This window comes from Emydura macquarii, unplaced genomic scaffold, assembly GCF_026122565.2.
Source record: "Emydura macquarii macquarii isolate MOO-44397 ecotype Brisbane River unplaced genomic scaffold, CSIRO-AGI_Emac_v2 contig_1644, whole genome shotgun sequence".
Classification (NCBI taxonomy): Eukaryota; Metazoa; Chordata; order Testudines; family Chelidae; genus Emydura; species Emydura macquarii.
The window spans coordinates 18,224,162-18,251,158 of record NW_027131781.1 but is presented as its reverse complement, the minus strand read 5'-3'; the positions used below and the strand labels follow the sequence as shown (position 1 = coordinate 18,251,158).

At 39.9% G+C, this 26,997-nt stretch overlaps 3 protein-coding genes across 4 annotated transcripts in view; 2 read left to right on the top strand and 1 right to left on the bottom strand.

The window, feature by feature from the left end:
- The window catches only part of GALK2 (galactokinase 2), a 61,526-nt gene extending 58,000 nt beyond the window's left edge, over positions 1-3,526 (top strand). For both annotated transcript variants that reach the window (XM_067555778.1, XM_067555777.1), the window contains exon 10: positions 2,995-3,526. In XM_067555778.1, coding sequence (XP_067411879.1) covers positions 2,995-3,202 — 208 coding nt within the window. In that variant the 3' untranslated portion in view covers positions 3,203-3,526. The remainder of the gene's footprint in view (positions 1-2,994) is intronic.
- A 53-nt stretch (positions 3,527-3,579) lies between these two features.
- Positions 3,580-26,997, bottom strand: part of LOC137158156 (protein FAM227B-like) — a 65,363-nt gene continuing 41,945 nt past the window's right edge. The window contains exons 2-7 of the mRNA XM_067555791.1: positions 22,717-22,856; positions 18,988-19,147; positions 7,515-7,593; positions 6,223-6,297; positions 5,683-5,752; positions 3,580-3,717 (exon numbers count right to left, since the gene is read on the bottom strand). Coding sequence (XP_067411892.1) covers positions 3,640-3,717; positions 5,683-5,752; positions 6,223-6,297; positions 7,515-7,593; positions 18,988-19,147; positions 22,717-22,800 — 546 coding nt within the window. The 5' untranslated portion in view covers positions 22,801-22,856 and the 3' untranslated portion in view covers positions 3,580-3,639. The remainder of the gene's footprint in view (positions 3,718-5,682; positions 5,753-6,222; positions 6,298-7,514; positions 7,594-18,987; positions 19,148-22,716; positions 22,857-26,997) is intronic.
- The window catches only part of FGF7 (fibroblast growth factor 7), an 85,337-nt gene continuing 84,404 nt past the window's right edge, over positions 26,065-26,997 (top strand). The window contains exon 1 of the mRNA XM_067555787.1: positions 26,065-26,194. The gene's annotated coding sequence lies outside the window, so the exon portion shown is untranslated. The remainder of the gene's footprint in view (positions 26,195-26,997) is intronic.

Sequence of the window (26,997 nt, the reverse complement as noted above, 5' to 3'; positions counted from 1 at the left end):
ATGTTTTCTGTTTTGCCTAGATCTTTATGTTTTAATATATACTCTCTGCCAAGAAAGAAAGATCTATATTGGCTGTGGTTTGGAGCGCTGAAAAAAGTTTAGCCACTAGTTGTTCAACTTTTTTTTGCATAAAGAGCAGACTTGTACTTTCTGTAACCTGTCTGTCTCATGTTGTTAATGCCTGTTTTTCCTGTTAATTGTTTAAAGCAGATGGAGCAAATAAAATGGAAAGATTTTCAAAAGCACTTAAGCAATTTAGTGGCACAAGTCCCAGTGAAAAGTCAATTGGACTTGGGCTCCTAAATCCCTTTGGTGCTTTTGAAAATCTCATCAAGTCCCTAAACCACTGTTGATAATTTTCTTACTACCCCCTAATTCTCCATTTTTTGGTGGTACATGTTCTGTTAAATTAGGTATTGTCAGCCTTGCCCCTGATGGCTGGAGAGGCATAATTTACAAGAGGATACAAGTTTTACAGAAACATACAGTGCAGTCTCTCATGCAGATCTACGGTGGCAGTGTTACTAACTCTTGCAATTTTATTGCAAGTTTCATAATAATTAGCGATCTACAGTTCCTGGAATCACGGGATTATATGAGAATTAATTTTAAAGAAAAGTTTGTAGCCCTCATGGTTACAGAGAAAAGTGTGAAAATGTGACTCAAGTATACCAGAGATTCATAAACCAGAAGACAATTAAAAAGAAAAAAAATGTTTTAGACTCATAATTTTTAAGTCAATCTCACGATTTTTGAACATTTGGGGTTTGCAATACAGTTGTGTTCTTCTGCATCTCACAGCATTTGTGGTTAGTCAAATGGGCAGTGATTTCAATGTGACTGGAAAATCCGACAACTTCTGTGTCTTGACTAGCATGTCCATATTCCAAACCACATATTTGCTGATTATTCTCATCTTTGCACAGTTCTGCAGTTTGGACAGTTCTGCAGTTCTGAATGAGAATGTGTCTAATGCTGACCCACAGAGCATTTTTTGCTCACCTTAATTTCCTGATTTTAAACTTCAGTTTGAATAAGCAGTTTGTTCTTGCAGGTCCTCATATACATTCTGGTACTTTGAAAATTTTGTCCCATATGTGCTCTAAGTTGGGTGCTTAACTGTAAGCATCTAAATCTATCTTTAGGCGCCAAAATAAGTAGCCTGAATTTCAGAGGTGCTGAACACTCACAGTTTCCAGTGACATCTGTGGGAGCTACTGGTGCTCAGCACCTCTGCACATCAAACCACTTGTGAGGTAGCTAGAGATGGAGATAGCTGCCTAATCTTAGCATCTAGTTAGAAAATGTTGGCCACATTATTTTGAAGCACAATAGCGTCAGCTCTAGCACCAAGCTAGTTCCTTTTTAAACGATATTTTATTACATTTTTAAAATGACTAAGTATAACAGCAAATCATAAGATGTGACCACAGAATTATTAAATCAAATGATTCAGAATGCTTTTGAAGAATCTTAAATGGCCTTCCACAATAAAAAGCCAAGACTGTATCTACAATGCGACACTTAAAAACTAGGTTGTGTCCCAAGAGAATTTGAATAATTCATTTAGCTGCATTAGAGTAAACTGGATTGAGCCCTGTGAAGGCAATGGGAATTTTTCCATTGATTTCACTGGAAGCTGGATTGGATCCTGCTTGATTTAAGACATTGCTTCTCTGGATCAGAGAATAAAAACAGCAGAGAACAAGAGCTGCATACAAAAAGAATTATAGAATTGTGAAGAAATAAAATAAAGATTGGAAATCAGGAATGAACAAATAATTGAGTAAATATGTAGGATGGTGCCACTCCACTAAACACACATACAGAATAGGTCCTGAATTCAGAAAATTATATATATATTTTCAGGAAAGCACTTAAGCATTAGTTTAATGTAAACACATGTTTAGTGAACCACATGTAGCTGCCTTCCTGAATCAGGGCCTAAGCAAGTACTATCCCAGCATCTTGAAACATTCATTTAACACAGTGTTTTTCAACCTGTGGTTCGCGAATGGCTGGGGGCCCACAGACTATGTCTTAAGGGGTCCACGAAAGGTTGTTGTTACCATAAAACAGTGGTTTTCAATCTGTGGGTCTGCAGACTATGTCTAAGATTTCCCAAGGGTTCCACACTGCCATTTGAAATTTGAAACATTTAGAAATAAATTGTAATGAAACAAAAGTCTGTATATGTTGGTATGAAGAACTTGAAAACAAATGGAATAATAGAAAACAAGCATTACTAATCTGAAAATACAGAGTAGTGTGACATATTGTCACATGAAGGACAGACGGATCACTTAGGATAAGACTCTGACCTGAGCTGCACTGTTGTAAATCCACTCAAATCCATGAAATTATTGTAGATTTAAGACAGTGTAACCAAGATCAGATTCTGGCTCTTATTTTAAAGCAGACCAGATGGCTTGGGGATGAGACTTAGTCTGACATTTTTTGAATTTTGCAGTCCTTTTTCCTTACTAGCTCTGTGAAGAGTCCTGCAGAAGCCCCTGAATCTTCGGAACATGTTCTGTCTATCCTGGAGCAGCAGAAATGTATAGCATGCTCACTCTGCCAAATTTGGAAATGCCTTATATGAACATACCTTGGGCGATTAGTGCATGAACTCTCCTTTATTTTTGTCATGTCCTCCTCTCTTAACTGCTGGTGTTTTAAGAATATTACTAACTAATGCCTTTCTCCTGCTTTCTTCACATCAGCTATGTCAAAGTCTTAAGCATTCTAAGAGAGGCTTATTTTTGCAATTGATAACTATAACTATATTGCAGAATAAGTTGTCAGCAGATCTTTGTCCAAAACATTCATTGCAAACAGAGTTGAAACGTCTCATAAGACCACGTGTGCCTTATAATTTTGAAAATGAGAAATAAATGCATCCCAAATTCACTGTGCTCTGTAGGCAGTTTATGTATGACAAATGATCTCCTTTGATATTGCACTCAAATTTTTTTATTGTTGTTATTATTGTAGGCAGTTCGGGGCCATTGGGTCACGCTTAACTGGAGCAGGATGGGGCGGCTGCACTGTGTCAATGGTGCCTACTGACAAGCTGAGTACCTTCCTAACCAATGTGAAAGAAGCTTATTACAGAAGCAATGACCAAAGGTTAACTTTGGAGAAGAATAATCTGTTTGCTACCAAGCCTGGAGGTGGAGCTTTGGTTTTTCTTGAGGCCTAAAGAATGTAAAAATTTGAAAGAAACTATGTAGGGCATTTGGGAACTGGCAGGAATTCCTATGCCCACAGTAAATTAATCCCTCTTCTGTTTTGTATTATAATGAGCAGTTGCTATTATCAAAATACATTTCTAAAGAAACAATTAGGAGAGGTTTCTTAGGCTTTATAATATATTTTTCCAAACTAAAAATATCCTTCCAACAAAAATCAGCCTAAATACTTATTTCTCTCTGAATTATACAATGTTAACATTGATTTACTGAAACATAGATTTGAAAAACTGAACATAGCAGACAATTCTAATAAAAAGGAATACTTTTCTTAAGCAAGTCTTTTTCTTCTTTTTACTGATATAAAGGTAAGTGCAAGTTGAATACAACCTGTTTCACTTTATAAACCCAAATGAAGTAATATTCAACCCCTAATTTCAGACCTGCTTTAATATTGGGGTTTATTCACTTCTTCCACTGCTGGACCCTGAGTGTTGGATGGTTTCTTGTCCCATGTTGTGAATTCCTGGGGAAAACAAAGGATCAAACTGAACTGTTAAAGGAAGTGCAAATGTTTTGCTGAACATTAAAACTTTTATAGGATTCTCAGTGAGGAAAAGATATGTTATTATTTTTGCTATTTAATATTAGAATAGCACCATTAGACCTAAAATCAAGGACTAGGGCCCCATTGTGTTAAATAGTCGGAATTTACTGTTGCTACTGTTTAGAACACAGTTAGCACAGTATTTTTACAACACTTGAGACAACTGCCAGCTCTTTCCAAATCCTGAGGAAGCTGAGTGACAGACTTCCCGGTTTCTTGGCCAGAGTGAGTAACATCATAACTATCATAAAGGCTGAAACAGCTACTTGACTCTGACTCCTGTCTTTCACTCCATAACTTTCTCAAATATTTTCCTTCTGGGCTAAAGTTTCTCTTGCTTGATCTTAGCCCAACAATGACATTTTTGGTTTTAACAAAATCTGTTCCACTATTTTTGAGTTGTGCATTATGAAAAAATATTTCCCTTTAACTGCCAAATAGCCAAACAGACTTTATGGTGCTCAGACAACTCAAAAACAAGTTAATTTTAAACTTTAGGTGTTTGCAGAAATTTGGCTGACAAATGAAAAAGCCACAAGTGATTGAAAGTGACCCATTGACCATGGATAGAACTTAATTTCTGTTATTCTTTGACAGCTCATTGAAGGAAAGACCTTCTGCCCAGTAAATAGGCTTGGTGACGGGTTGGTCTCACCCACATGGGAGGGGAGGGAGGGGAGAGCAGATCTTGCAGATAATGTTGGCAGCCTCAGGGCTGCAACAGTAATTAATAATGTAGCATCTGCAACTCATGCTCCCTCTCTCCAGCAGGAGAAATGGTTAGTGGCTCCAGCCTAGTCTACCCATGTCTCCAGTGGTGAGGAAGGAGCCACTAGGGAATTCTGTTCTATAGTATGCAACATTCTTGCTCCCTTCCCTGTGTAGTGCAACCTCAGTTGAGGTTTTCTGGTGGCAGGACCCATGCAGTCTTTAAGGACTGGGCAAGATTTGTCCCTGTGTTTATCACTAGAGCTATGCAAGGTTGATTGTACAGAGATCTGCATCCACATGAAGATCTCTCAAAAGAGATGCAGTATGCATTACTCAGAATATCCCAGGTGAGGAGTGAGTTCTGGGGTGCTTCTGACCAGTGAAGGTGGTGTGCCAGATTTGAACAAAGATGACCAAAGGGCCAACACGGACTTCCAGACCATCTCAGGAGTCTTACTGAGAATGTGTGATGATAACATTGAAGGTGGGGACTTCTGCTCCGGGGAGTCAAAATCCGAAAACATTGAAGCATAGAACACGGGGATCAGGGAAATAAGCTGACAGTTCTCAGAGGAAGAAAGAAAGGCAGGGCAGCTGCAGAAGGGGAAGAGAAAGATGGGATTGTGGGGAGACGAGTTAGAGGGATCTGGTTGGGAAGGGGAAGAAGGGCAATGAGGGATGTGGATAAGAGTAGGGAGAGAGGCAGAACTCCTCAGAAAGGTTCTAAGCTTAAAATAGGCCTCCTCGATGACCGCTTATACATGAGCTTCCATATGGGTTACAATACATGTTATTAATTTGTAACAAATGTGCAGTTCTCAGCCAGACCTGTGAACATGGCAGGCAGGGATCCTCCAGAAACTGCAAGATAAGCTCAAAGATGTTAAGAAAAAATAATTTGGACTTTAGTTTCTAAAATTACTTTTCACTGATCTCATTTATTACAATGTTGCCAGAAACCCTTGATGTAAATCAGTTGTTATTGATTTTCCTTTTATAAATTACTTAACAGCCACCATAGCATATTATACACTGTACCATCCACAAGCCTGCTTTTCTAATGACTGAGGGGAGCATTATATATGCCCAAGTCATAAGAAAATCTGGATCATATTTTTGAAATTCAGAAGGAGACTGGAGAGACTTTACTATTACATCATTATAATTACATACCAGTTCATTCATTAACATATCTGCATTCAATCTTAGTTCAGAGGGGTTCTTTGAGGTGCTCTCTGTCAGTCTAGGAACAGAATAAAAGATTATTTTCATCAGCAACATTTTTGTTTAAGTTTGGCATGACATTTTTTATCGTTTCTGAATGTCCCCAAACATGTGGAGGTAAGTTTTCATGGTGCATCAAGCTGCAATAAGTTTCATAGTTGAGCTGTCAGTAAGTCTGTTAATGAATATCTTTATTAATGAAGTAATTACAGACATGTAGGGCTGGAAGGGACCTTGTGAAGTCCTCCAGTCCAGCCTACTGTGCTGAGGCAGAATTAAGTAAACCTAGACCATTCCTGACAGGTGTTTGCCCAACCTGGTCTTAAAAATCTCCAATGGTGAGGATTCCACAATCTCCCTTGGAAGCCTGTTCCAGAATTTAACTACCCTCACAGAAAGGTTTTTCTAACCTAAATCTCCCATGCTGCAAATTAAGCCAATTACTTCTTAGGGAAAACCCCAAAATGTTGTAAAATGGTTAAAGCAAACCTTCTGAACTTCTGGTTAATTTCTTTTCTCTGCTTTTCTATTTCTGCAATGTCTTCTCTACACTTACACTGAAATCTGCAAAATCAAAATGGAATATATAAAAATATTAAACTGTTTTCAATGAAAATTCCAAAATACTCAAATTGCACACATATGAATTGTACTCAAGCATTTTATGCAGTCACTGAAAATATGAGAAAAGAGAATTTTTAACTTTTGTTATTTAAAAGAGAAGTTGATGGAACTTTATGGTTGATCTTTTAAAACTTCTCCAGCAATCAAAGAAACGCAGCAGAAAAGAACTATACGAACACTAAGGGTTATAAATAAAAACTGACAATGAGTTGGGGCTTTTAAGATAGCCCTGAGCTCTGTTGTATTATTGAAATCTGGGGCAGTGAGGAGAGGGACAATAAAGGCAGGACAAGTTATACACATTGACATGCAGGGCTACCCTGTTGCCTTACCTGTGAAGAAATCTCTGCATAATAATAATGGTAAAACTAAACATCCCCAAAGTGCTGTACAAACATCTAGTAAAGCAGTTGCTACCCAGAAAGCATGAAGAAAACTTCAGGGTGGATGTGAGTTTCTAGTACAGCTGAGATTCCTGTATGTGCAGCAACAATGTTTAAAAGAAGGGGGTCTTTCCAGAATCGTGTTTACTTAAATCAGCTTTTTTCTTGACTCAAGGTGAAAAACATTTTCTGCCCTTTTCCTAGCTAAAAGAATTCAATCAGTGAACATATTTAAAGTGTTTTGTGTTTTAAAAAATAGCAGAGAACTTCTGCAGTGGTAACACATCTTAGTGTGTGTTAGAATGATCAAAGCACTACAAATGGACAGATTTTTATCTTAATATAATGGTATGAATGTAACATTCAGTGGCTGCATAGTGAATTTAATTTGGCAGTGCAATAGAGATCTACACCTTTCCAAAAGGATTTATAGTAAAGACAGTACCAGACTTTTAACTGCAGCAGCATTGCCTGGTGCCATATTAATACTCTCTATTATCTTAATCCTAGTGACAAGCACTTCTCCAGCACACTATTCACTGGCTTCATATCTCGTGCATGTGAGGCCTGCTCTTGTTCCACTTTAGAATCAAGGGGAGTTTTGTCATTTACTTCAATGCGGGGAAGACATAATCAAGTCTATATTTTTTACATGTAGTATATATGTCAGTCCATTGATAGTAATTATTTACATAACGTCTGAAGAAAGGGTTAGTATCCATAGTGGTATAATTCTAATGCCCACATGTATTTTAAAAACCGCTTTAAACTTACACAGTATAATCCTCCTGGAATTCCCTTCTGAGCCTTCGTGTCTCTTTAATAACTTCTTGATAAGTTGGAGCAACTGGCGTGCTACCATTACAGTCAAGTGAAAAGATTTGCATTTTCAGACATTTTGGGAAGTTAATATGTATGCTATATCCCACTCAAATTTACAGGAGGACAAAATCAAACAAAGTTACATCCAAAACATTCAGTTCAGATTTGTGTTCCAAAAAAAGAGAGAGAACAATAATAAAGCAAAACTGTAACTGTTATGACTAGTATTGAATTTTCATTTTGTTTACATATGTGAAATACATGCATCATAAGACAAAGTGAAATTAATTGTAGAAAGGATTCCTACTGAGAAATAAGAACCCACAAAAGCAGATTATGGTTCAGCATTATTCACCTGTAAAGCATGTAGAAGGTTCAATTACATCATAAAAGTTTATTTCAAGATAGCTATGGAACTGGTTAATGGTAGGATGGTGCAATATATATAAAAAAAAAAAAACAATGCTAAAGGAAAGGTGATATTTTAATTGGAAATTGTGCTCTGTGATATAATTACACTAAGCCAGATTGATGGATATTCTGTGTGCTTGTGGTTTTCAGGCAGGCAGAGGCAGCCAGTCATCCTGTCACAATCCTGTAGTCTCAGCTCTTGTTTTAACTATTCTCCTTTTGCCATTCCAGTACCAATAAAACAAAGACAAAAGATCCTCCCTATCCTTGACCTAATCCCTTAATGTGTCCCCTACTTCTGGACTCAAGTCAAAGAACAATTTTCAGGTAATGATCTTCATGTTCCATGAAGCCTACACTTCCAGGAGAGTTTGATTGACTTCCCGGTGAACTTCTGCATGGAATTTAAACTGTTCCTTAACAAAGAAAAAACAGAATTGCACTGCTGGAGAGGGCCTGTTCATAATGCAAGAAAATCTTCATAACCTTCAGTTTATCCTTGGACTTCACCTCTGTCACAGCAAAAAGAGGACAGCTGCAAACAAGCTAATGGAAGCACTGCTCTCCTCCATGTTGTAGGGTGAGGATGAGTTCCTTATTTATTAAGGGACAGATAGATTCTGTCACCCCTACTCATGCTGAATACTATCCAACATCTTCCTGGTCTCATTTATTTCAGAGGCACTATATTAGTCAGCACAAATCTGGCCCTAAGGGCCTGACCCACTGTTTCACTCTAAATTGATTGATAGTTTTTGTTAGACTTGCTGCTTCTGCAGAGATTTGTTCCTTGGTTTTACTTCAGTGGCTCTTAAGTACAGGAAAATGCCAAGATAGAAGGGAAAAAAAAGGAAGCTTTGGTCCAAGCCATTGGAAAGATTCCTGAGGTCTGCTCCAATGCTTTAGCAGGAAAAATCAGCAGATGAACATTCTCTCACTTGGGGTGAAATCCTGGCCTCATTGATGTCAATGGGAGTTTTGCCATTAACTTCAGTGGAGCCAGGATTTCATCTTCAGTCCCTGGCAGTCAGTCTTGCAGTCCAATCCACTGGGGAAATGTCTGAAGTGAATTCACATGAAAAGTTTTATTGCACAAAGTCTTACATGTAATTAAGGCATTTCAGAAGAGGATTAATGCCAAATTCATGGCATATGAAGCCAAGATATCTACTAAGGAAAATCTGCAAAATGAGAGTAAAAATATTAGCAAATGAGGTTGAAAGTACTAACCACCTTTCAGATTCATTTCTCAATGAAGTGTTCTCCTTAATCGTTAAAATGTTATGGAAATTAAAAGTAAAACTTTGCGTTTACTTGGTATTTCAGAAGTGGTGGTTGATGTAGAAGCAACAAATGTGTTTTTAGTCAAACACTTATTGGGTTTATTTACTAGATTTTAAATTGGAAAGGATCTCAGATTACAGGCAAAAACTTTTTCTACTGCACCCGCAAATTCAATCAGATTTTTTAACTTTCTGAAGATTTATGATTAATTGATCTTGGCCAGAAGAATCAATACCTGGGAGACAATAACGTAGGAATATTGAAGAGAGAAAAAGAAATGTGCCTTTTATCCACAGAAGTGTGCCCTCCTGGACTTGGCACATCAGATTCAAATAATTCAGTACAAAAGTTGATTTACTTAAAGCTGAAACACATTCATGCCCAAGCAGCTATCTTCTTTCCAGCCAAGCTGCGTGTGATTTTGGATAGGAATTAAAAATCTTCTCTTTGACAATGATCAAACCAAATGGTTTCTTGACTCCAAATTAGTTATTCAAGGGATTGTGAAGCCGATTTGGATACTAGTTCTTAGTGCAGTTTCCACTGAAGATATTATTAAAGACTTTCTCTTTGCCTTATTAATCTAATGGAGTTAATTTGTGTAACTATACAGCTACTTCCTAGTGCCCTAAATGATCTTTTTAGGTTTGTTCTTTGACTCATTAACTTCTTTTTTTTGTCTTGGGTGACAGACATCTTTAATTTTTGTCAGTTATGCTGCATTAATTTTTTTGTGATTTTTTTCATTGCTCAAATATCAATGGCAGGTTAAAGTAAATTGTACTGATTAATTGTTGGAGATCTCTCTTTTCCTTTTCCCTAACTGAATACTTGTGATTAGAATCTTTCATTACCTTACTTTCTTGTAATCCTTGTTTCCCCCCTTCTATTGAATACTGAGATGTGTTTATGGAATCTGTTTTTTTTAAAAGCTTCACACAAATATATAAATAAAAATATTAGATCTATGTCCTTGCAAAATGACCATGGTCTAGTGTTCCTTATATGCAAGTTATGTGATGGCTTTTCTCTGAAGAATTGAGACAGAACTGGGAGAGGAAAATCCATCCTTGAAGAGGAATTTAGAAAGCCATTTTGAGAGGAAATAGGAACTATACAGGCTACCAATCTTTTTGAAATTCTATAGAACCTAACCTCAGCTCCCTTACTTCCATAGCTAAGTTAACAACTGCACTAAAAAACAGGAAATAAAATGTATCTGACCCAAGGGACTTGAGTAAGGATTTACAGAACATCCTTAAAATTAAGTTAAGGCTACATAGTAGAGCCATATATTTGATCTAAGCCAGATATTAACTATGACCTTAAGGAACTTAATCAGAGAGGAGGCTGAAGACCAAGAAAAATACTATTACACTGCTTTTAAAGTCATTTATAGTGAAGACCTGACTCCTGAGGGTATTTTCAACTAAATTCCTGTATAACTTTTTATGGAGGAAATCAACTATGTCAATTGAAGAACAGATGATGAGCTTTTAACCGCCCCCCCCCCCCCCCCTTTTTTTTTTTTTTTTTTTTTTTTTTTTTAAAGTTCTCTCTTCCCACAAGCCCAGCTGAGAGAGTGAAAGGTTGTGCACTGATATCCTGGGTAGAGCTTTGTTTCTTGGTGGAGGTAAACAGATGCACCAGAAGATCTGTAAGTCAATAAAGGCTAATGGGGAGGTTGTGGACCATTATTGAAGCTGACTTTCAGTACTTCCGTGGAGGTAAGCAAGATGATGGCTTCTTTGAAAGAAGCAGTTACTACGCCCTTGTTCTAAACAAATAAATAAATACATATTGATGCTGACAAACTCTTCAGTTATTGTTGGTTTCAATATTAAGAATCTTCATATTTCCTCGATTCCAGTCAATTTGTTTTTGGACTGGGTATAGCTGATTGATAGTTGATCATCTCTTGATGATGGATGAAGATCAGGTGTCCATGCTCATTCTCTTAGGTCTGTCAGCTGTCTTCTTTGACCTTTGACCACGGGGTACTATTCAAACATCTGTGAACTCTAGCTAGGTGGCTGAAGTGACTACTGGAGCAATCCACAAAGGTAATTAGGCACTCAATTCCTCTTGGTAGGCACCTATGTTCCATTTTTTTGGCAACACTATGAAACACAAAACAGCCACTCAACTGTTGCCTAACCCTGTAGCTGTCTTAATTCACTCAGCACTGAAGTTTTTGCCTCTGGAGTATGCACACTGCAGCTTCACTCTAGGTATCTGGGCACCTGTGTTCCGTGTAAGGTCCAGAGCGATTCACAAACTGGGGAAGACAAGCGTTTGGCCACCTAAGTTGTGTGCTGGGGCCTGATCCAGTAGGTTTGCTGAGAGGACATCTATGAGATCAGATCCCTCAGGCAAGTTCACACCAAACAGCTTGAGTGGGGAGAGTACTCTCCCTTAAAACAGTTAGCCTAGTGGATAGGGCACTCACCCATGATGTGGGAGACCCCCTGCCTGGTTTGAGTCTCTCTTCCTCCTGAGAGGAAAAAGGATTTGAATAGGGATCTGCTATTTCTCAAGTGAGTGCTCGAACCACTAGACTATAGAGGCATTCAAACTCTTTCACTGGCCCAATTAATATTTAATTATTAAATTATGTAATTAAAGTGGAACAACTTCAACAGGAAACCGTGAGGACACACCACATTAGAATATTTCATAGTTGAGTGGTTAGGGCACCCACCTGAGCCATGGCAGATCCCTAATCAAATCCCTTTTCCTCGTCAGACAGAGTGGGGGATGTGAACCTGGGGAGGAGGGGGGAAATCTCCCACATCCTGGGTGAGTACCCTATCAACTAGGCTGAAGGTTACAACAGAGGGCCTTCCCCTCCCCTGGCTGTTTTGTTTCAGACTCCCCCATGCTTCCCCCAGTTAGTGGATTGCAAGTAAGATGGGCACCTCCCTGCAACCCAGATTTAGGTGCCTATCTCTGTGAGAGGGGCAGGGCTTAGCAAATAGCCCTCTGGTCAGCGTCTCCCATTGAGTAACTGAGGCAGATCCCCACCTAGCATGCTGGTTTTTTGTGGTTCACATTCTAAAGCACCTATCTCTCCCCATTCATTGTATAGGGATCCTAGGCCCCTAACTCAGGATATGTGGATCACAGTATTGTTCCTGTGATTTTCTAGGCACCACGACACTCAGGGTCTCAACGCCTAAATCCCTTCATGGATCCCACCTTACTTTCCTTCAGAGAGATGACACAAAGTAATTTTAAATAACTGCTTCTCTGCCCCTGTAGCAAGTGGGCATGGCCTCCTTCTGAGATGGAGGAGGAGAAATCTGCCCTTGCCCCCTGGTGGCCAGAGCCAGGGCATCCATGTTGGAAGCAGAGGGGCATGAAGAGGAAGTATAAAGGGCAGGTCCTGTAGCTCAGCTGGGGGAAGGAGGAGAAAGACATCTCTCACCCACTGCTGGAGCTAAAACCTGAGCTGCCTGCCACCTGGGATGCCAAGGAGCTGCAGGAGCTGCCTGCCACCTGGGACACTGAAGAACCGCTGGGGCAGCCGCTAGCTATTTACTCCGGGGAGACATATGACCCTGAACCTCAGATACCACCACCAAAGACCTAAGCCCTAGACTGCTTGGTGCTCAACTGTTTACTTGAGCCCCTAGACTGTATTTGGCGCTCACCCCTGCCTGTGAGCCCTAAGCTATGTTTGCTGCTCACCCCTGCCCTACCCTGCCTCTGGACCAGGGCCACAGACTGCTTGGTGTCCCCGCCCTGCCTCGGGGCCTGGCCACCAGAGAGAGCTAATTCCCTGCTTTGAGCCTGCCTGCACAGGTGTGACAGCGCGGGGGGTGTGGCCTCCCTCATGGATTGACAAGGAGGGACGGTGCCGCACCTCTACCTGTTCACAACCCACCACCAGCAGAGGCCACCATGGATTGGGACCAGCTGGTGAGATGGTGGGCCGGGAACTAGCAGCAACATCAAGCCACCCAGATCCAGCAACAGCAACAACTATTACAGTGACTGGCGGTGCAAGGCCAGATTTGGGTCATGTGACACCGGGCCCCTACTTTGAGCATGGCCGTACTGGTGATGGAGAATTTCATGGTAGCTAGAGGCTCCTGCCATGCGATACTGCCCACAGCTCTCGATTGGCTGGTTTGGGCATTTACAAGACTGGCCCAAATTCCACTGAGTTCTATGAACCGTCAGCCTCTGAAGAATCCCCACCGAGATGGCTTTCGAGGGGTATCACCTTGACAATATGGAGGTAGAAACAAGGGACTGGGCCTAGGTGACCTTGAGAGGGACCGCTCTGATGACATGGAGGTAAAGGAACCTGCCCCACCAGCAGAATGGGTCCCTGTGGACGACGTGGCACCTATCCCACCAGAAGGGGAAGATGCCCAACTAGACGCGGCCGTGGACTTCTGCAGAGACCAAAAAGATGACTCCACACTGAGCAACATTTATGAGCAGTTGGCCTGCATGCATGGCATTGCGGTAAATCCATGGCGGGACACTCAGTGGTCCTGATTCAAGCTTGTCTGAGACTCTCGGACCCACTACTAGTCCCTCACTGCCATCGATAGGCTGTGCTGCAACTGGTCCACTATGTCCTGGCCACCGGCCACCTGGGCCTGGAAAAAACCCTAGCTCACATACTGGCCTTGTTTTTCTGTTCTGGTGGACACCAGGACATTAAAGACTACTGCACCTCAGGCCTGGAATGTCAGTTGTCGGTGCCAGCCCGGTGTCAAAAGCCCCCCATTCCATCTTCCACTGATGGGCACGCTCATTGAGAGGGTAGCTATGGACTTGGTGGGCCTCTTGTGAAGAGTGCAGCGGGCTTCCGGTACATTCTTGTGGTGGTGGCCTATGCCACTCACTTCCCTGAGGCCCTGCTCCTGAGGAGTGCCACCGCCCAGACCATTGCGGTGGAACTTTTAAAAAGATCTTTGCCGGGGTGGGCTTGCTCCGAGAGATCCTCACAGACCGGGGGACAAATTTCACGTCCTGACTTCGCTGAGAGGTTTGTAGTCTCCTGGGGATAAAAGGGCTCTGGATATCCTCCTCAGACAGATGGATTGGTTGAGCGCTTCATCCGGACGCTAAAGAGCATGCTCTAGAAGTTCTCCCTGGAGGAACTCCGCTGCTGGGACCAGTTCATTCCTCCCATTACTGGTGGTACTGAAAGTGCTGCAGGCCACTACAAAATTCTCACCTTTCGAACTCCTATATGGCTGCCAACCACAGGCTTGCTGGACCTCATGCGGGAGACGTAGGAGCAGATGCCTTCTTGGGCTGAGGGTCTACTCCAGTACGTGTTCCAGCTACAGGAATGCATCTCCCATGCCTGGGCTCTCATGAGGGAGAATCTCCAAGTGGCCCAAGGGACACAAGCAAGAGGCAATAATTGGGGAACATGCAATCAGACATTCAAGCTAGGGGATCGAGTCCTCATCCTGCTTCCCTCCAATGAGTCTAAGTTGTTGGCCCACTGGCAGAGTTTATACGAGGTAATCTGCTGGACAGGCCCCGTCAACTACAAGGTCCTCCAGCCAGACCGAAGGAAGAAGCGCCAGGTGTATCACATTAATCTTCTAATCCCTGATGTAAATCGGAAGGACTCCTGATCAATCTGTATCCCCCCTATCCTGAACTAGGACCCCAGGCACCCATGGCAACCGAGTCCCATACCCCTTTCCCCTGCTTGGGATACCCTCTCGGAAGCACAGCTGAAGCAGACCAGGTATCTTATTGATGCTTTCCCCAGGACTTTTACAGCTGTGCCCTGGCAAACCATCCAGATCCACCACACCATCTCCACTGATCCCGGAAAGGTCGTCCAGGGGACAACCCGACCACTCCCATACCACATGTGGGAAGTGGTGGAACAAGAGTTCCAAGCGATGTTGGAACGCAGACTCATCGAGCGATCCTCTAGTGAGTAGTGGAGCCCTATCACGCTCATCCCCAAGCTGGACAGGACCCATTAGTTCTGGAGGGTCAGCGCAATATCAAGATTCGAAGTGTACTTGCTGCTGCTGGTAGACAAACTCCTTGACCGGCTGGAGAGGCACAGTATATTACTACCCTTGATTTCACAAAGGGGTATTGGCAGATCCCACTGGAGCCTTGCTGAAAGCAAAAGACAGCCTTCACCATCTCCAGTGGACTCTACCAGTTTACCCCGATGCCCTTCGGCCTCCAAGGAGACCCCACAACCTTCCAGCAACTGATGGACTGCCTGCTGTAACCCCACACCAAGTACACTGTAGTCTACCTGGATGATGTAGTGATTTACAGCTGGTGCTAGAAGGATCACCTGAACCAGGTGGCAGCTATCCTGAGGACCCTCTGGGAAGCGGGGCTGACGGTGAACCCCAAGAAGTGCCACATTGTTTGGCAGAAGACCACCTACCTTGCACACACCATTGGGCATGGGAACATTTGGCCCCAGTCAGGAAGATCTAGGCCATCCAAGACCACCCGGCTCCGACCGGTGGCAGGTGAGAATTTCTTGGACAGGTTGGTTACTATCGCTGGTTTATCCCTGGGTTTGCCTCGACTGCTGCCTCTCTAGTGGAGCTCCTGACTGTTTGGTGGACTTGCCCTGCCTGAGGGCCTAGGACCATAGACTGCTTTGTCGACCAGCCCTTCCTGAAGGCCCAGGCACTAGACAGCTAATTCCCTGATTTGAGCCTGTCAGCACAGGTGCAATAGTGTGAGGCACAGCCTCCCTCACGGACTGGCAAGGAAGGACAGCCCCGCACCCCTACAGCTCCCATGTGCTCTGTTATGGAAGATCCCAGAAGATTCCTTTCTTCCGTCACCCAAATTCCTTATACAAGTTTGCAAAAGATAAGCTATTGTATAATGAAGTATTGCAACTGAGCAGGCTTCACATTGTTAGATGGATTCTATAACTTGTGTCCTTTACTTTATATTAGGTAGTCTGTTAGCTGATTTTCATCCTAGAACGATGTAATGACTTGTGGGATCTGTAAAATGTATTTGTTAGCTTTAAGTTAAGCTAGCAGTCTCACTCAATTCATTCTTTTCAGACCCTCTTTCTGTTCTTCTTCCTTCAGCATACAGCAAGAAAATCACATTTAGAGCCACCATATTGGATAGCACAATGATCTTCTGAAAGCTACATTAACTGTTGCAGCAATCTGAGTTATGAAGCTTGATGGTGGCTAAGAACATTTTATTCTTATTTTTTATCCGATCATTAACAAAGTAGCAGTGAGTTTGTGAGCTCTGCCAAGCAATCCTAAGGGTTTGGTTTTACAAAGTTTGAATTCAATGGTTTGCTTTAGCTCCACTAATGAGATACTTTTTCTCCATCAGTGTAGGTGGTTTTGTATTTCCTAAATGAAATTAGTTCACCACTTGTTGCCTGATGTTTTTATTTATCTTTGAAAGTGCCGACTACTGGACTAGTTTTCATAGTTTTAGTGTTTCCAGAATGGACTTTTGTACTCAGCATTTCTATTTCTAGTAAGTATTTAGTGAGAAGGATGATATTTTGAACTCTCATTTTATGGCTGCCAAGTAATCTCCTCTTATTTGCTTGTATATTTGGTAGAGTCTGTCTTTAGTTCCTACATATATTTACAGGAGATAAGGAGTTTTGGGGTTTTTTTTTGTAAAATATGACTTTGAAACATGTGCCATTAATGACAATGAGGGTAACCATTCTTCTGTAAAGATAGTCTAAGTCTGCAGCCAAAATATGCTCTTGAGTTATTTTATAATGTTCCATGCTGTGTAATTATCTGAGTGGTGCACTGAAATGTAGCTTTTTCCCCATGTTTTAGGTTGTCTCTAGATTATTCTTAACATCCCTTCATTAGCTGCCTTATGCTCATTAAAATCATGAAAGACCATCCATCTTTTTCTGTTTTAGCTATAAACAGAATAGATGGTTTTAGGCTATTAATCAAGCTATGAAAAACGTTAACATCGTTTTTTAGGGATGACATGGATGTGGGCTATATAATGTTTCCAGTGTTTAGGTTTTATTACAGTCTCACTTTCTGTGATTCATGATTCACAATTCATACTCTTCAGAAAGAAAATCTGAACATTTCTGAAAATCAAGATCAGGCCACATTTGTGTATTACAATGAAAGTTGCTACTAAAGCTGATGGATTAACTACCCGTGGTGGTTAATTTGCCAACGTTATTTTTATATATAAAGGGACAAATGATGGCTGCCCAGTGCGGGTGCACTGAAGGAGAGAGAATAGCAGGACACTTCTTCTGCACTCAGCACTTCTTCTGCACTCACCCGTACATAAGGCAGACAACTTATTTTTGGAGAACTCTGCTCAGAAGCTGAAGAACAATTTAGCAATGCTTTCAGCTCTAAAAAACCCACAACCAGATTTCACAAAGACTGAAATCTTTTCCTTATCCCATTAGTCAGCTTAATAACAAGCCTGCTAACTATTGTCTTGCATATTTTGAGAAAATAAAAATAATCTCAAAGAATATTAAAAATAGTAAGCTATAAAATGGAAAAGAACATATTTGAATCTTCCAGTGTATTACAAATCATGGCAGAATTTGCCATACCCAGTGGAGATCCTTTGCATTTAAATTGATGTCAGAATCTGGCCCCTAATATATTGAAGTAATTGGAATTACCCTGGAGTAAAGCTGGAGTGAGAAGAATCAGGCCCACAATATCTACTGGCATTAATGTACTAGGTAAATGAACTGTGACTTCAATTAAAATGTATTAACCACTATGAAAATAATTATAAAGCACTCTCTAAAATACTAAAAATTCTGATCCAGTATAACTAAAATAAAGATTAATATTTATTTCATTTTTGGAAGGGATTTAAACTGTCAAACAGTTGTAGAACAGTTTTTTTCTAATCTATCATGTGGAAACATTTTAGTACACTGGAGATCACAACTCTGAGAATTCAGATCAGAAAATGCTTGAGGGAACTCAAGTATTAATCTTTATAGGGATTAATTAAATCTACCAAAAACAGACGAGCTGGAAACAATTATACATGTAAGAAAGAACAAAAACTCATTAAGACGACCCTCAGTTCCCAAACCCATTACTTTACAATGTAAACTAACGCTAAGGAGTTAGACTCATTACTGTAGCCACAACATAACAGATGCCATCTCCCAAGGTTTAGGCAGGCCCATACCAGAGATGTGTCCAGATCACACAGTTCATAGCCTGATTTAGATCTGAATCTGAACTTTCTCAAAATCTAGAGGTGTTTGGATCTAGGATTCTGGTTCAGGCTCAAAATAGAAATAGGTTGAGCTGTGAAACTGCAATTTAGATATTAAGTTCCCTAATATTTGGGAAGTTTTGGATTTATGTTTCTGGTTCAGACTTATCTCTGATATATGGGTTTAAAAGACAGTGTTTGGTAACAAAGTTATGACATTTTAAATCATATGTTATATTAAGATGTAATAGGCTCAGGGACCAATCACATTCCATCTTTATGCTGTACATCTGCTAAATGTTTCTGTTTTGGTCTAACCACTGGATGAGAGATTCTGTATTGCTGTGGTCTGTTTCAGTCTAGAGAAGAGAACCACCGTCCAACTATCTTGAACATAATGGAAAAAGAAAACAAAATGCATGGGTGAGACTTTAGAAATGCATTCTTCACTTTTCTTTTCTTTGGCTAGATTAAACCATTTTAGTTAAAGATTTAAAAGAATGGTTTATAAACAGCTCAGATTACAGCAGAAAAGGATATGGTAGTCTGCAAATTTCAGTACGATTCATCTTGTAAGTCAGAGAGCTTGAGACACCATTAGTGATTTCATGCATCTTAAGATAATATGAGACCAGAGGACTTCGACCACCAAGTCTGAAGAGTACACGCTGGAAGTCGGGACCTGAGCCAATATAACAGGACTGTACAGAGTGGATAAAGGTCAGCTAACTATATTATTATAGGACTATTTCTCTTGCAAATAAATACAATATAGTAAACCAGGGAATTTTGGATATCTCTCTTACCAAATATTCCTGTTGAGAAAAGAAAGAAAACAATTACAAAAATCCTTAATTATAAAAAAGTTAATATGCTACATATTGTGAAACCAGCATAACCAGAGATCATTGTTTCTAGAAGATTAGTGGTGGTGATCTGTGCTGAAACATGGGAATGCACTTGTGTTTCTTGTCAGTATTATAGGAGAGTGTATCACATCTTTCCTTAAAATAGTAAAACTCCCATAGACTTCAATGAGAGCAAGATCAAGTTGTCGTGGGGAACTTTTCCCTGAGACATATGAACAACTGCTATTAACCTCCAGTTTTTTTTAAATGATATTTTATATCACTGCACTATTTTAGGAATATTAAATTTAAACCAATGTGTGTGTTAAATGGTTATCTTGTGGTGCAAATGATTACTGAACTCCATTTCAAACTGTATTGCACAACATTTATGCTTATTATGGTAGATCACAATCTGGCTACAGTTAAAGCTAATGGAGAGCTAATAAATATGGCTAGGAAAGGGGATGAACAAAAGATTAGACAGAAGTGGAATAAACATGGGCATTGGGACATGGCAGCAAAAGGAAATGACTGACACGAACACAGTTTTAAATGTTTTTGATACTTTAAATGATAGCATCGGCTTAAAAATAAAATCAGACAAAAGTGCAATTTTTACCAATGATTGTTACAAGTGACACCTAATGTTACTGTATCTGAAAGGGATTAAAAAACATTTTTCTGGAATTTGGGGCCAGATCCACCAGCTGGTGCAATTGAGCATGGCTCCCCAGGAGCTATGATAATTACACCAGCTGAGGATTGGACCCTATATGTAACACACTTTTATTACATTATTTTAATATCGTAATTAAAAGTGAAAAAAGATTAAAATCCAAGTGACTTGATGTGATTTATACCCTTTCTTTTTCAGTATTTTTTCAGCTTGGAGAATGAAGCTAGTTTTGCTTTTATTTATAAATCACTTTCACTTTTATGTTCTCAGTGCTGCAAAATGTGACGGTTTCAGACACTGCAGACGGATGTCCATCTGTTTTCACTGGGATTTTTTTTTAAATTGTGGGAAATGTATTTAATTTTATGCCAAATTTAAGCTGAAAGTGTCCCTTTGATTTTGTATGCCAAATATAAAGCTATGCAAAAAATTACAAATCTGGCATAGTAGTGAGTAGGAAAATACAGTAGTTATTTTCCATGATATGACAGGGATTGAAATATTACTTGTTACAATTGTAATATGTTCACGTTTTTCCTTTCCCTCCCTTCTTCCACTGAAATTCTGTATCAATAGCAATAGTATTTTTCAGGTTTCAATTTTTAAATCATGTGTTTTTATTAAAAAATGCAGCTGTATATAGGAAAATTAATTCAAAAGCTTACAGTAGTGAAAAGTCAGTTTTTAAAAGAAATTAAAATTGTGTCTAAAACCAGAGAAAATATAATTTTGCTATTATCTAGATTCATTGCTGGAAAGAGCTGATGTGCACCAGCTGTGTATATTCAATGTACTGCTTCATTAAGGGATCTGGCCACTGCAGAAACTAGAAAAAAGTGCCACATCTATACCACTTCCCATAATGACAGGAATATTCAGAGCTCCAAGCATCAGTCAGGAAGACAAATGATTTTCAAGAATATCGAGAGTTGATGAGCATATGGAAATATAACTGAAGTCAGGATTAAGAGATTGACATTCAGGGTGTAAATTCACATTTAATTCTAAAAATAGTGTTCTTATGCATCAACTATACCCTTTATGGGAGTCCTTCTATGGGTGATAACTAACTTCTGTAGTTTTGTTTACTGCTTTACCTGATGTCTTATGACAGAGAGTGAACAGATCAGTTATCTAGACAAAAGGTTGGTTATACGTTGTTGACACTCAGTACCATATTCTATATAAGTGATAGCATAAGGGCCAGAATCTGATCTGTTAAGCCAACTCAAATCTAGAACATCTCTATTTCACTGAAGTTGCTCTGGATTCAACCAAATTTAATCTGGTCCTAGGTATATGTTTTTGCAGTGTGTATATTATGAAACAGTATACCAGGAGATGTTTCATAGGTAAACTGATTTTTCACAAGCATCTTTCTCCTGCAGAGAGAGAAGTAGTAAGAAGTGCCCCCCACCACCAGCACAGAAATAAATCATAGCTAAGTGTGACCTCTACTTTTTGGCAATTTCACTTGTATCTGATGCACTTGATAGCATTTTGAGGTATCCACAGGGTATTTGGTCCACACTGCTGGCATTTCACCCAATAAAATCTAAATTTCTGTTTAAAAATTTCTAGTGTAGATATAAATAGCAAAAGATTTCTTTTGTCTCATCAAAAAGGAGCTTGAATTTGTTATGATTCTCATCCTTATGGTTTATGATAGGCAACCCCCCGGTATTCTTCATCTATACAACTTTATTACTGAGGGGGTGAGGTCAAGAACTGCTTTCTCATTGGTATTTAATGTTACTATTAAATGCCTGTACTGCAAATTCCTAGATACTATGCTGATTGTGGCCTTAGAAATGTGTATTACAATAATAAAAATAGCAGCAGACAACACATTCAAGCTTAGGTACCTAAAGTTAGGCATCCAAAGCGACTTAGTCACCTGATTAAATGGATTGAATTTCAGAATTGTTGCACAACCCAACTTCCAAAAAATCAGCCCATTCGTTTAGGTTTCTAAATATGGGTTTAGGTATTTAATTTGTTGTAACTAGTTTGAAAATTTTGACCAGAGGCATTTTAAAACACTTTTATTTTGATCACTTATGAAACATCTCCCTACCGTTCCGAAATCCTAATTACCCTTTATTTGTGTGTTTGCAATAACATGAGTGATTCAGACAAATGTCTTGTCTAACTGAACTCTGACCTTATTCCCCAGTATCAGGCTCCTAAAGTTACATAAGCTACAGGGGTAAATACAATACCCTTACATTAAGTTCCGAGGGGGCAAATCCTGACCTTAATCTCTTCATTAAGCTAAAAGGCCCCAAAGACAGTGTTGTGCGGTGTACAAGACAGAGCAAAATTTATTAGAATTATATACACTGTGCTGGGATGTGTGAGGGCATCCTCTAACCCAGCGTGTTGGAAGGTTTTGGTGGGACGGTAAGGGATCCACAACAAAGTAGACCAAGTGGAAAATTCTCCCCCTGCGTAAGATGAATGGTGTCATGCAGTAGCAGCCTGGGGAAGATTCTGTTCCCCAACTCCAACCACGGCAGAACCTCCTGTGTCAAGTCTGTTTACTTAGTTTTTGCACAGGGAAGTGGATTTGGCTAAGAGAACAGATTCCAGAGGGAAGGTGGGTAGATCATCATGACCTAAATCCTTTGCGAGAGAGGGCAGAGACAAGAATAAAAAGGGAAATGTGGTTTTTCAGAAGAGCAATGGATGAAAATACAAAATTACATAGTGTGTATAACTTCATAATTAGTATAAAGCAAACCTTTTTTATGGTTTCTGACTCTTTTGGCATATCCATTTTACATTTACTATCTTCTTTTATTTCTTCAGCTGATGAAATATACATATATTTTGTATCTCCAGTTAGATCTTCAATATCAAGGCCCGCTTGAAATCTCACTGCTAAAATACAAATCACATGTTTATACTATTTCAGATTTGCTTCTTACCAAGAAGCAACTACTTTTAACTATGCCACCTCCTTGCTTGAAACTTCGTGTCATGATCTCCAACATACAGTCAGTTGGGTCCATGCCATATTGAACTGTTATAGACTTTTTCTTGTATGCAGAGATATTGTTGTGGGACATCAGATCTGTGTCGTAGGTTACATAAGCCACAGTGGGTAATGTTTAATTTCAGTAGGATACACATTAGAGCCTGGATTTAAGATTCCCAAGTCAAAATCCCATTTAAATTATGTGAGATATATTTTCCAGACAAAATGTTTTTGACAAAATGTGGTGCGAAGAAATTTTAACACAGATGAAATATCATTTGGTGAAAGGTTGTACCACCAAGGATGTTTATTCCATTTTCTGTATCTTGAAATATTAATCTATTACTGTGAATACACGATAGGTACCCTGGCAACTAGACCATATTTACTAAAACCACTAACACTACTACCATTGTTGGAACATGGATCCTTACTTCTAACTTGGCCTTCCAACTATTCACTTTTCAGATCATCTTCCTCATCTTCGGTCCAGACTCTGTTCTTGGTCCACTTCTCTTCTCCTACAATTTTTATCTGGTAATTTCATCCACAAACTCAAATTCAACTATGTCTATGATGACAACTCACATATCCCCCTCTCTCCTCCAGACCTGTCTCCTTCTGTACAAACTAAAAATTTCAACTGTCTCTCTGACATCCCCTCATGAATGTCTAGCCATCATTTCAAGCTTGCCATGACTAAAACAGAGCTCTTAGATTCTCTCCCCCAACCTTCCCCACTACCTACTTTCTTTGTAGGTCTGTAATGGAGTGTTATCTTTGATTCAGATCTCTATGTAGGTCTTCATATCCAGGCTATGTTTAAAATCTTGCAATCTTTCTGCATGACATCTCTAAGATACAGACTTTCCTACTCATCCATGCAGCTAAAAAACTCTCATCATCTCACGTCTCAATTACAGTAGTATCCTTTCCTCTGGCCTTGACCAATAAAATCGGGCCCTGCTCATATCCATTCAGAATGCTACTGCAAAGATAATTTTCCTAGCCCATCACTTTGACCATGTCATCCCCCTCTTTTCATCCCTCCACTGGCTCCCCTTTTGTCGCATCAAGCATAAGCTACTTGTTGTCCCCTTCAAGGCACTTTACAGTTTATTCCCATTCTACCTATCACCTCTCATTCACTAATAAGATGCCATCTCCTGCCTCTTATTGACCCAGCCTCGGATGCCAGCTTCCATCACCCAACTGTCAAATTTTCAAAAGCATCTTCATGCTTTTTTCCATGCTGACCCCTTATGATTGGGAAGAGCTCCCTCATAAACATTTGCAAAACTAATGCCTTATCTCCCTTCAAAACTCTTTTTCCATGATGCCTACAAAAAAAATTGACAATGGTTAAGCCACTAGTGTGCTGAGACCACAGTCTATCATGCTGACTACTACTGCCTTGTTTCTGTGTGTAGCCATCTGTTGTCTCTTGTCTTATACTTAGATCGTAAGCTCTTTGGGGCAGGGACTAATTTTGTTCTGTGTTTGTATGGTGCCTACCTGCCCTGGTCCATGTCTAAGGCTTTCAGGCACTACTACAATACAAAGAATAAATAATAATCAGCTATGTTCTACTAATATAAAAAGGGCTTTAAATCTAGACCTTCTAACCCCGTGGCTATCTGGTCACTCTTTTCTCTGTTTAAGGAATGTAGACAGTCAAAGCCAAAATCAAACAGGTTATGGCTCACTCCTTTAGTACAGAAGCCCATCACGGTTCTTCCTGGCCCTTTAACTTTCACAGCAAACGAGAGCTACAGCGCTATAGCAACCATTTTAAAAAATAGTCCAGACATTGCTGTAAGACATTACCACTCTGCTCTAAAAAGTGGCTGTTGGGCTCTTCTCCCTGCCACCCTTCCCTTTTCTCTTTTTTTCCAGATGCCATGTGTGAAGGACATGAAAGATGCCTGTGTTATTTTATGAATATTACATGTTCAAATGTTACTTTGATTATGGTGATTCAGCCACAAGCTGAGCAATATAGCTGGTCAGAAATTCTCGGAAGGAAAAAGCAGATTTATTAAAAGCAAAAAATAAAAATAAAAATTAAATATTTATTTATTTTATTTATTTATTTTCTAGGAAACCTGCCAATTTTGACTAATCTTCCAAAGGAACCTGCCAGGCAGATTTCAAACTTGCCCGGTCTCCTGCCAACATGCCTGCCCACCTCCTCAGCAGCCTACCTATAGGACTGCCTTGGAATCGAGACCCCAAGGCTCATAGGGAGTCTGGCTCCGGGGTCTGCCCAATGGCCAGGATCCCCAGGGTTTGCAGACTCGCAGGCCAGCTGGTTCCCAAGGCTGCCCAACTCTTGAAGTCTAGGGAGCTAGCTGGCAGGCAGTGCTGGAAGCTGTCTCTATCAGGAGCTCTCCAGGTTTAGACTCCTAGCTCTGTGGCAGGGAAACTGGAAGCCCTGAGAGCTCCCTTGAGCCGGGGCTCTCAGAGCTTTCAGACTGCTGGCTCTGGAAGTCCTGGGACAGGTTTCCGTTGTCCACAGCTGACAGTCAGTCCTGCCATATGGACTGACCCAGGGCCAGAAACCCCAGGGCTTCCAAACTCCTGGGCCAGTTGGCTCATTGGGCTGATGGACTCCTACAGCTTTTGAAGCCAGCTGCCCCAGGAATGAGGGAGCGCTGTTAAATAGGAACAAGGCACTCTTCTTCCATAATTAGAAAAAAAGTCTGCACATGGCTTTAATCAGGAATAGTTAATTAGCAATAATTCCATGTGTAGACAAAGCCTGACTCTGACATGCTTATCAACAGAGCTGTTAATTAAATTCTTATTGCAGACCATTTGATGACAAAGGGGTTGACTGATACAATTGAGGACAGAATTTAGCCCATCGAACCTTTTAGTACTGACTCACGCAGCAGCAAAATTAGCACAGCTTGATTTGTAGATCAGGATGAGTTTGCAAAAGAGGCAGTTGGAAAAAGTTTACTTGCAAACTGAGCAAAGTTGATCTGGAAGTCATTAAGAGATAATAATTATAGCCCCCCCTCAATGCCATCTTTACAGTCACTTTTCAGAGTAGAGCTGTACTTTCACAGCAAGTCATTCTGCAGAGAAGGGTCATGCAGGCTGTTTCTTATCTGATTACTCGCTTATAGCACTTTCTCTTCAAAGTCTCATTTCCTAACAAGGAGGATAGAAGTGGAGTGAAGAAAGAGGGAAGTAGAAAAACAAGGAAGGAGAAAAGCAACAGAGACATACAGTAGTAAGTTACAACTTTTCAAATATATTATATGGATTCTTTGATGCAAAATTTGTTATGATAAAACAAAGGCATAAACCACAATAAACATTTGCTGCATTTGATGCAGCTAGTGTGTGGAGACTATCACAGTAATTATTTGATTTTGTCGCATCATCCCACATTTTGAATTTACAGTACTTGGGGATAGGGATTGAGGGAAGAGGGGGAAGAAGCAGATATGTCAAAATATATAAAGTAAATATCCTTAATCAAACTCTAAATTTCCTCAAGAAGTATTTTCTCACATTGCCTATCTGTAAATGTAGACTGATGAAAACGTATTTTGCATTGATAATAGTTTGTGTGTGTGGTGAAATTGACATTTACAGATAAATTAGGCTTGGAAGGATTAATGTATCAGACACATATATAACAGTTTTTGGTCTGCCATGTAATTACATTTACTGATAAGTAAATATAAGATTGTAATATTCTTCTTGGTTTTATTTCTAGCATTATCAAAATAATGAAGAGTACAGTATTTATCTGGTTTAAAAGGAATTCTGAATCTTGTCATGTTAATTTTGAATCACCTGAAACGTATTAAGCCTTAATGTTGTCATTAACAGTTTTATATGATTATTACAATTACTTACTTTTTCCACCTCTGTTTGTCTTCCTCATAGATCCGGATAATAAAAACCTTACACAAGCAAAATTCCCATTGAAGTCAACTAGGATTTTGCTTGGGTAAGAACTGTACGATCGGATCCTTAAAACACCTAAGTCCTAATAGATTAAATCCTAGCCCCATTGATGTCAAT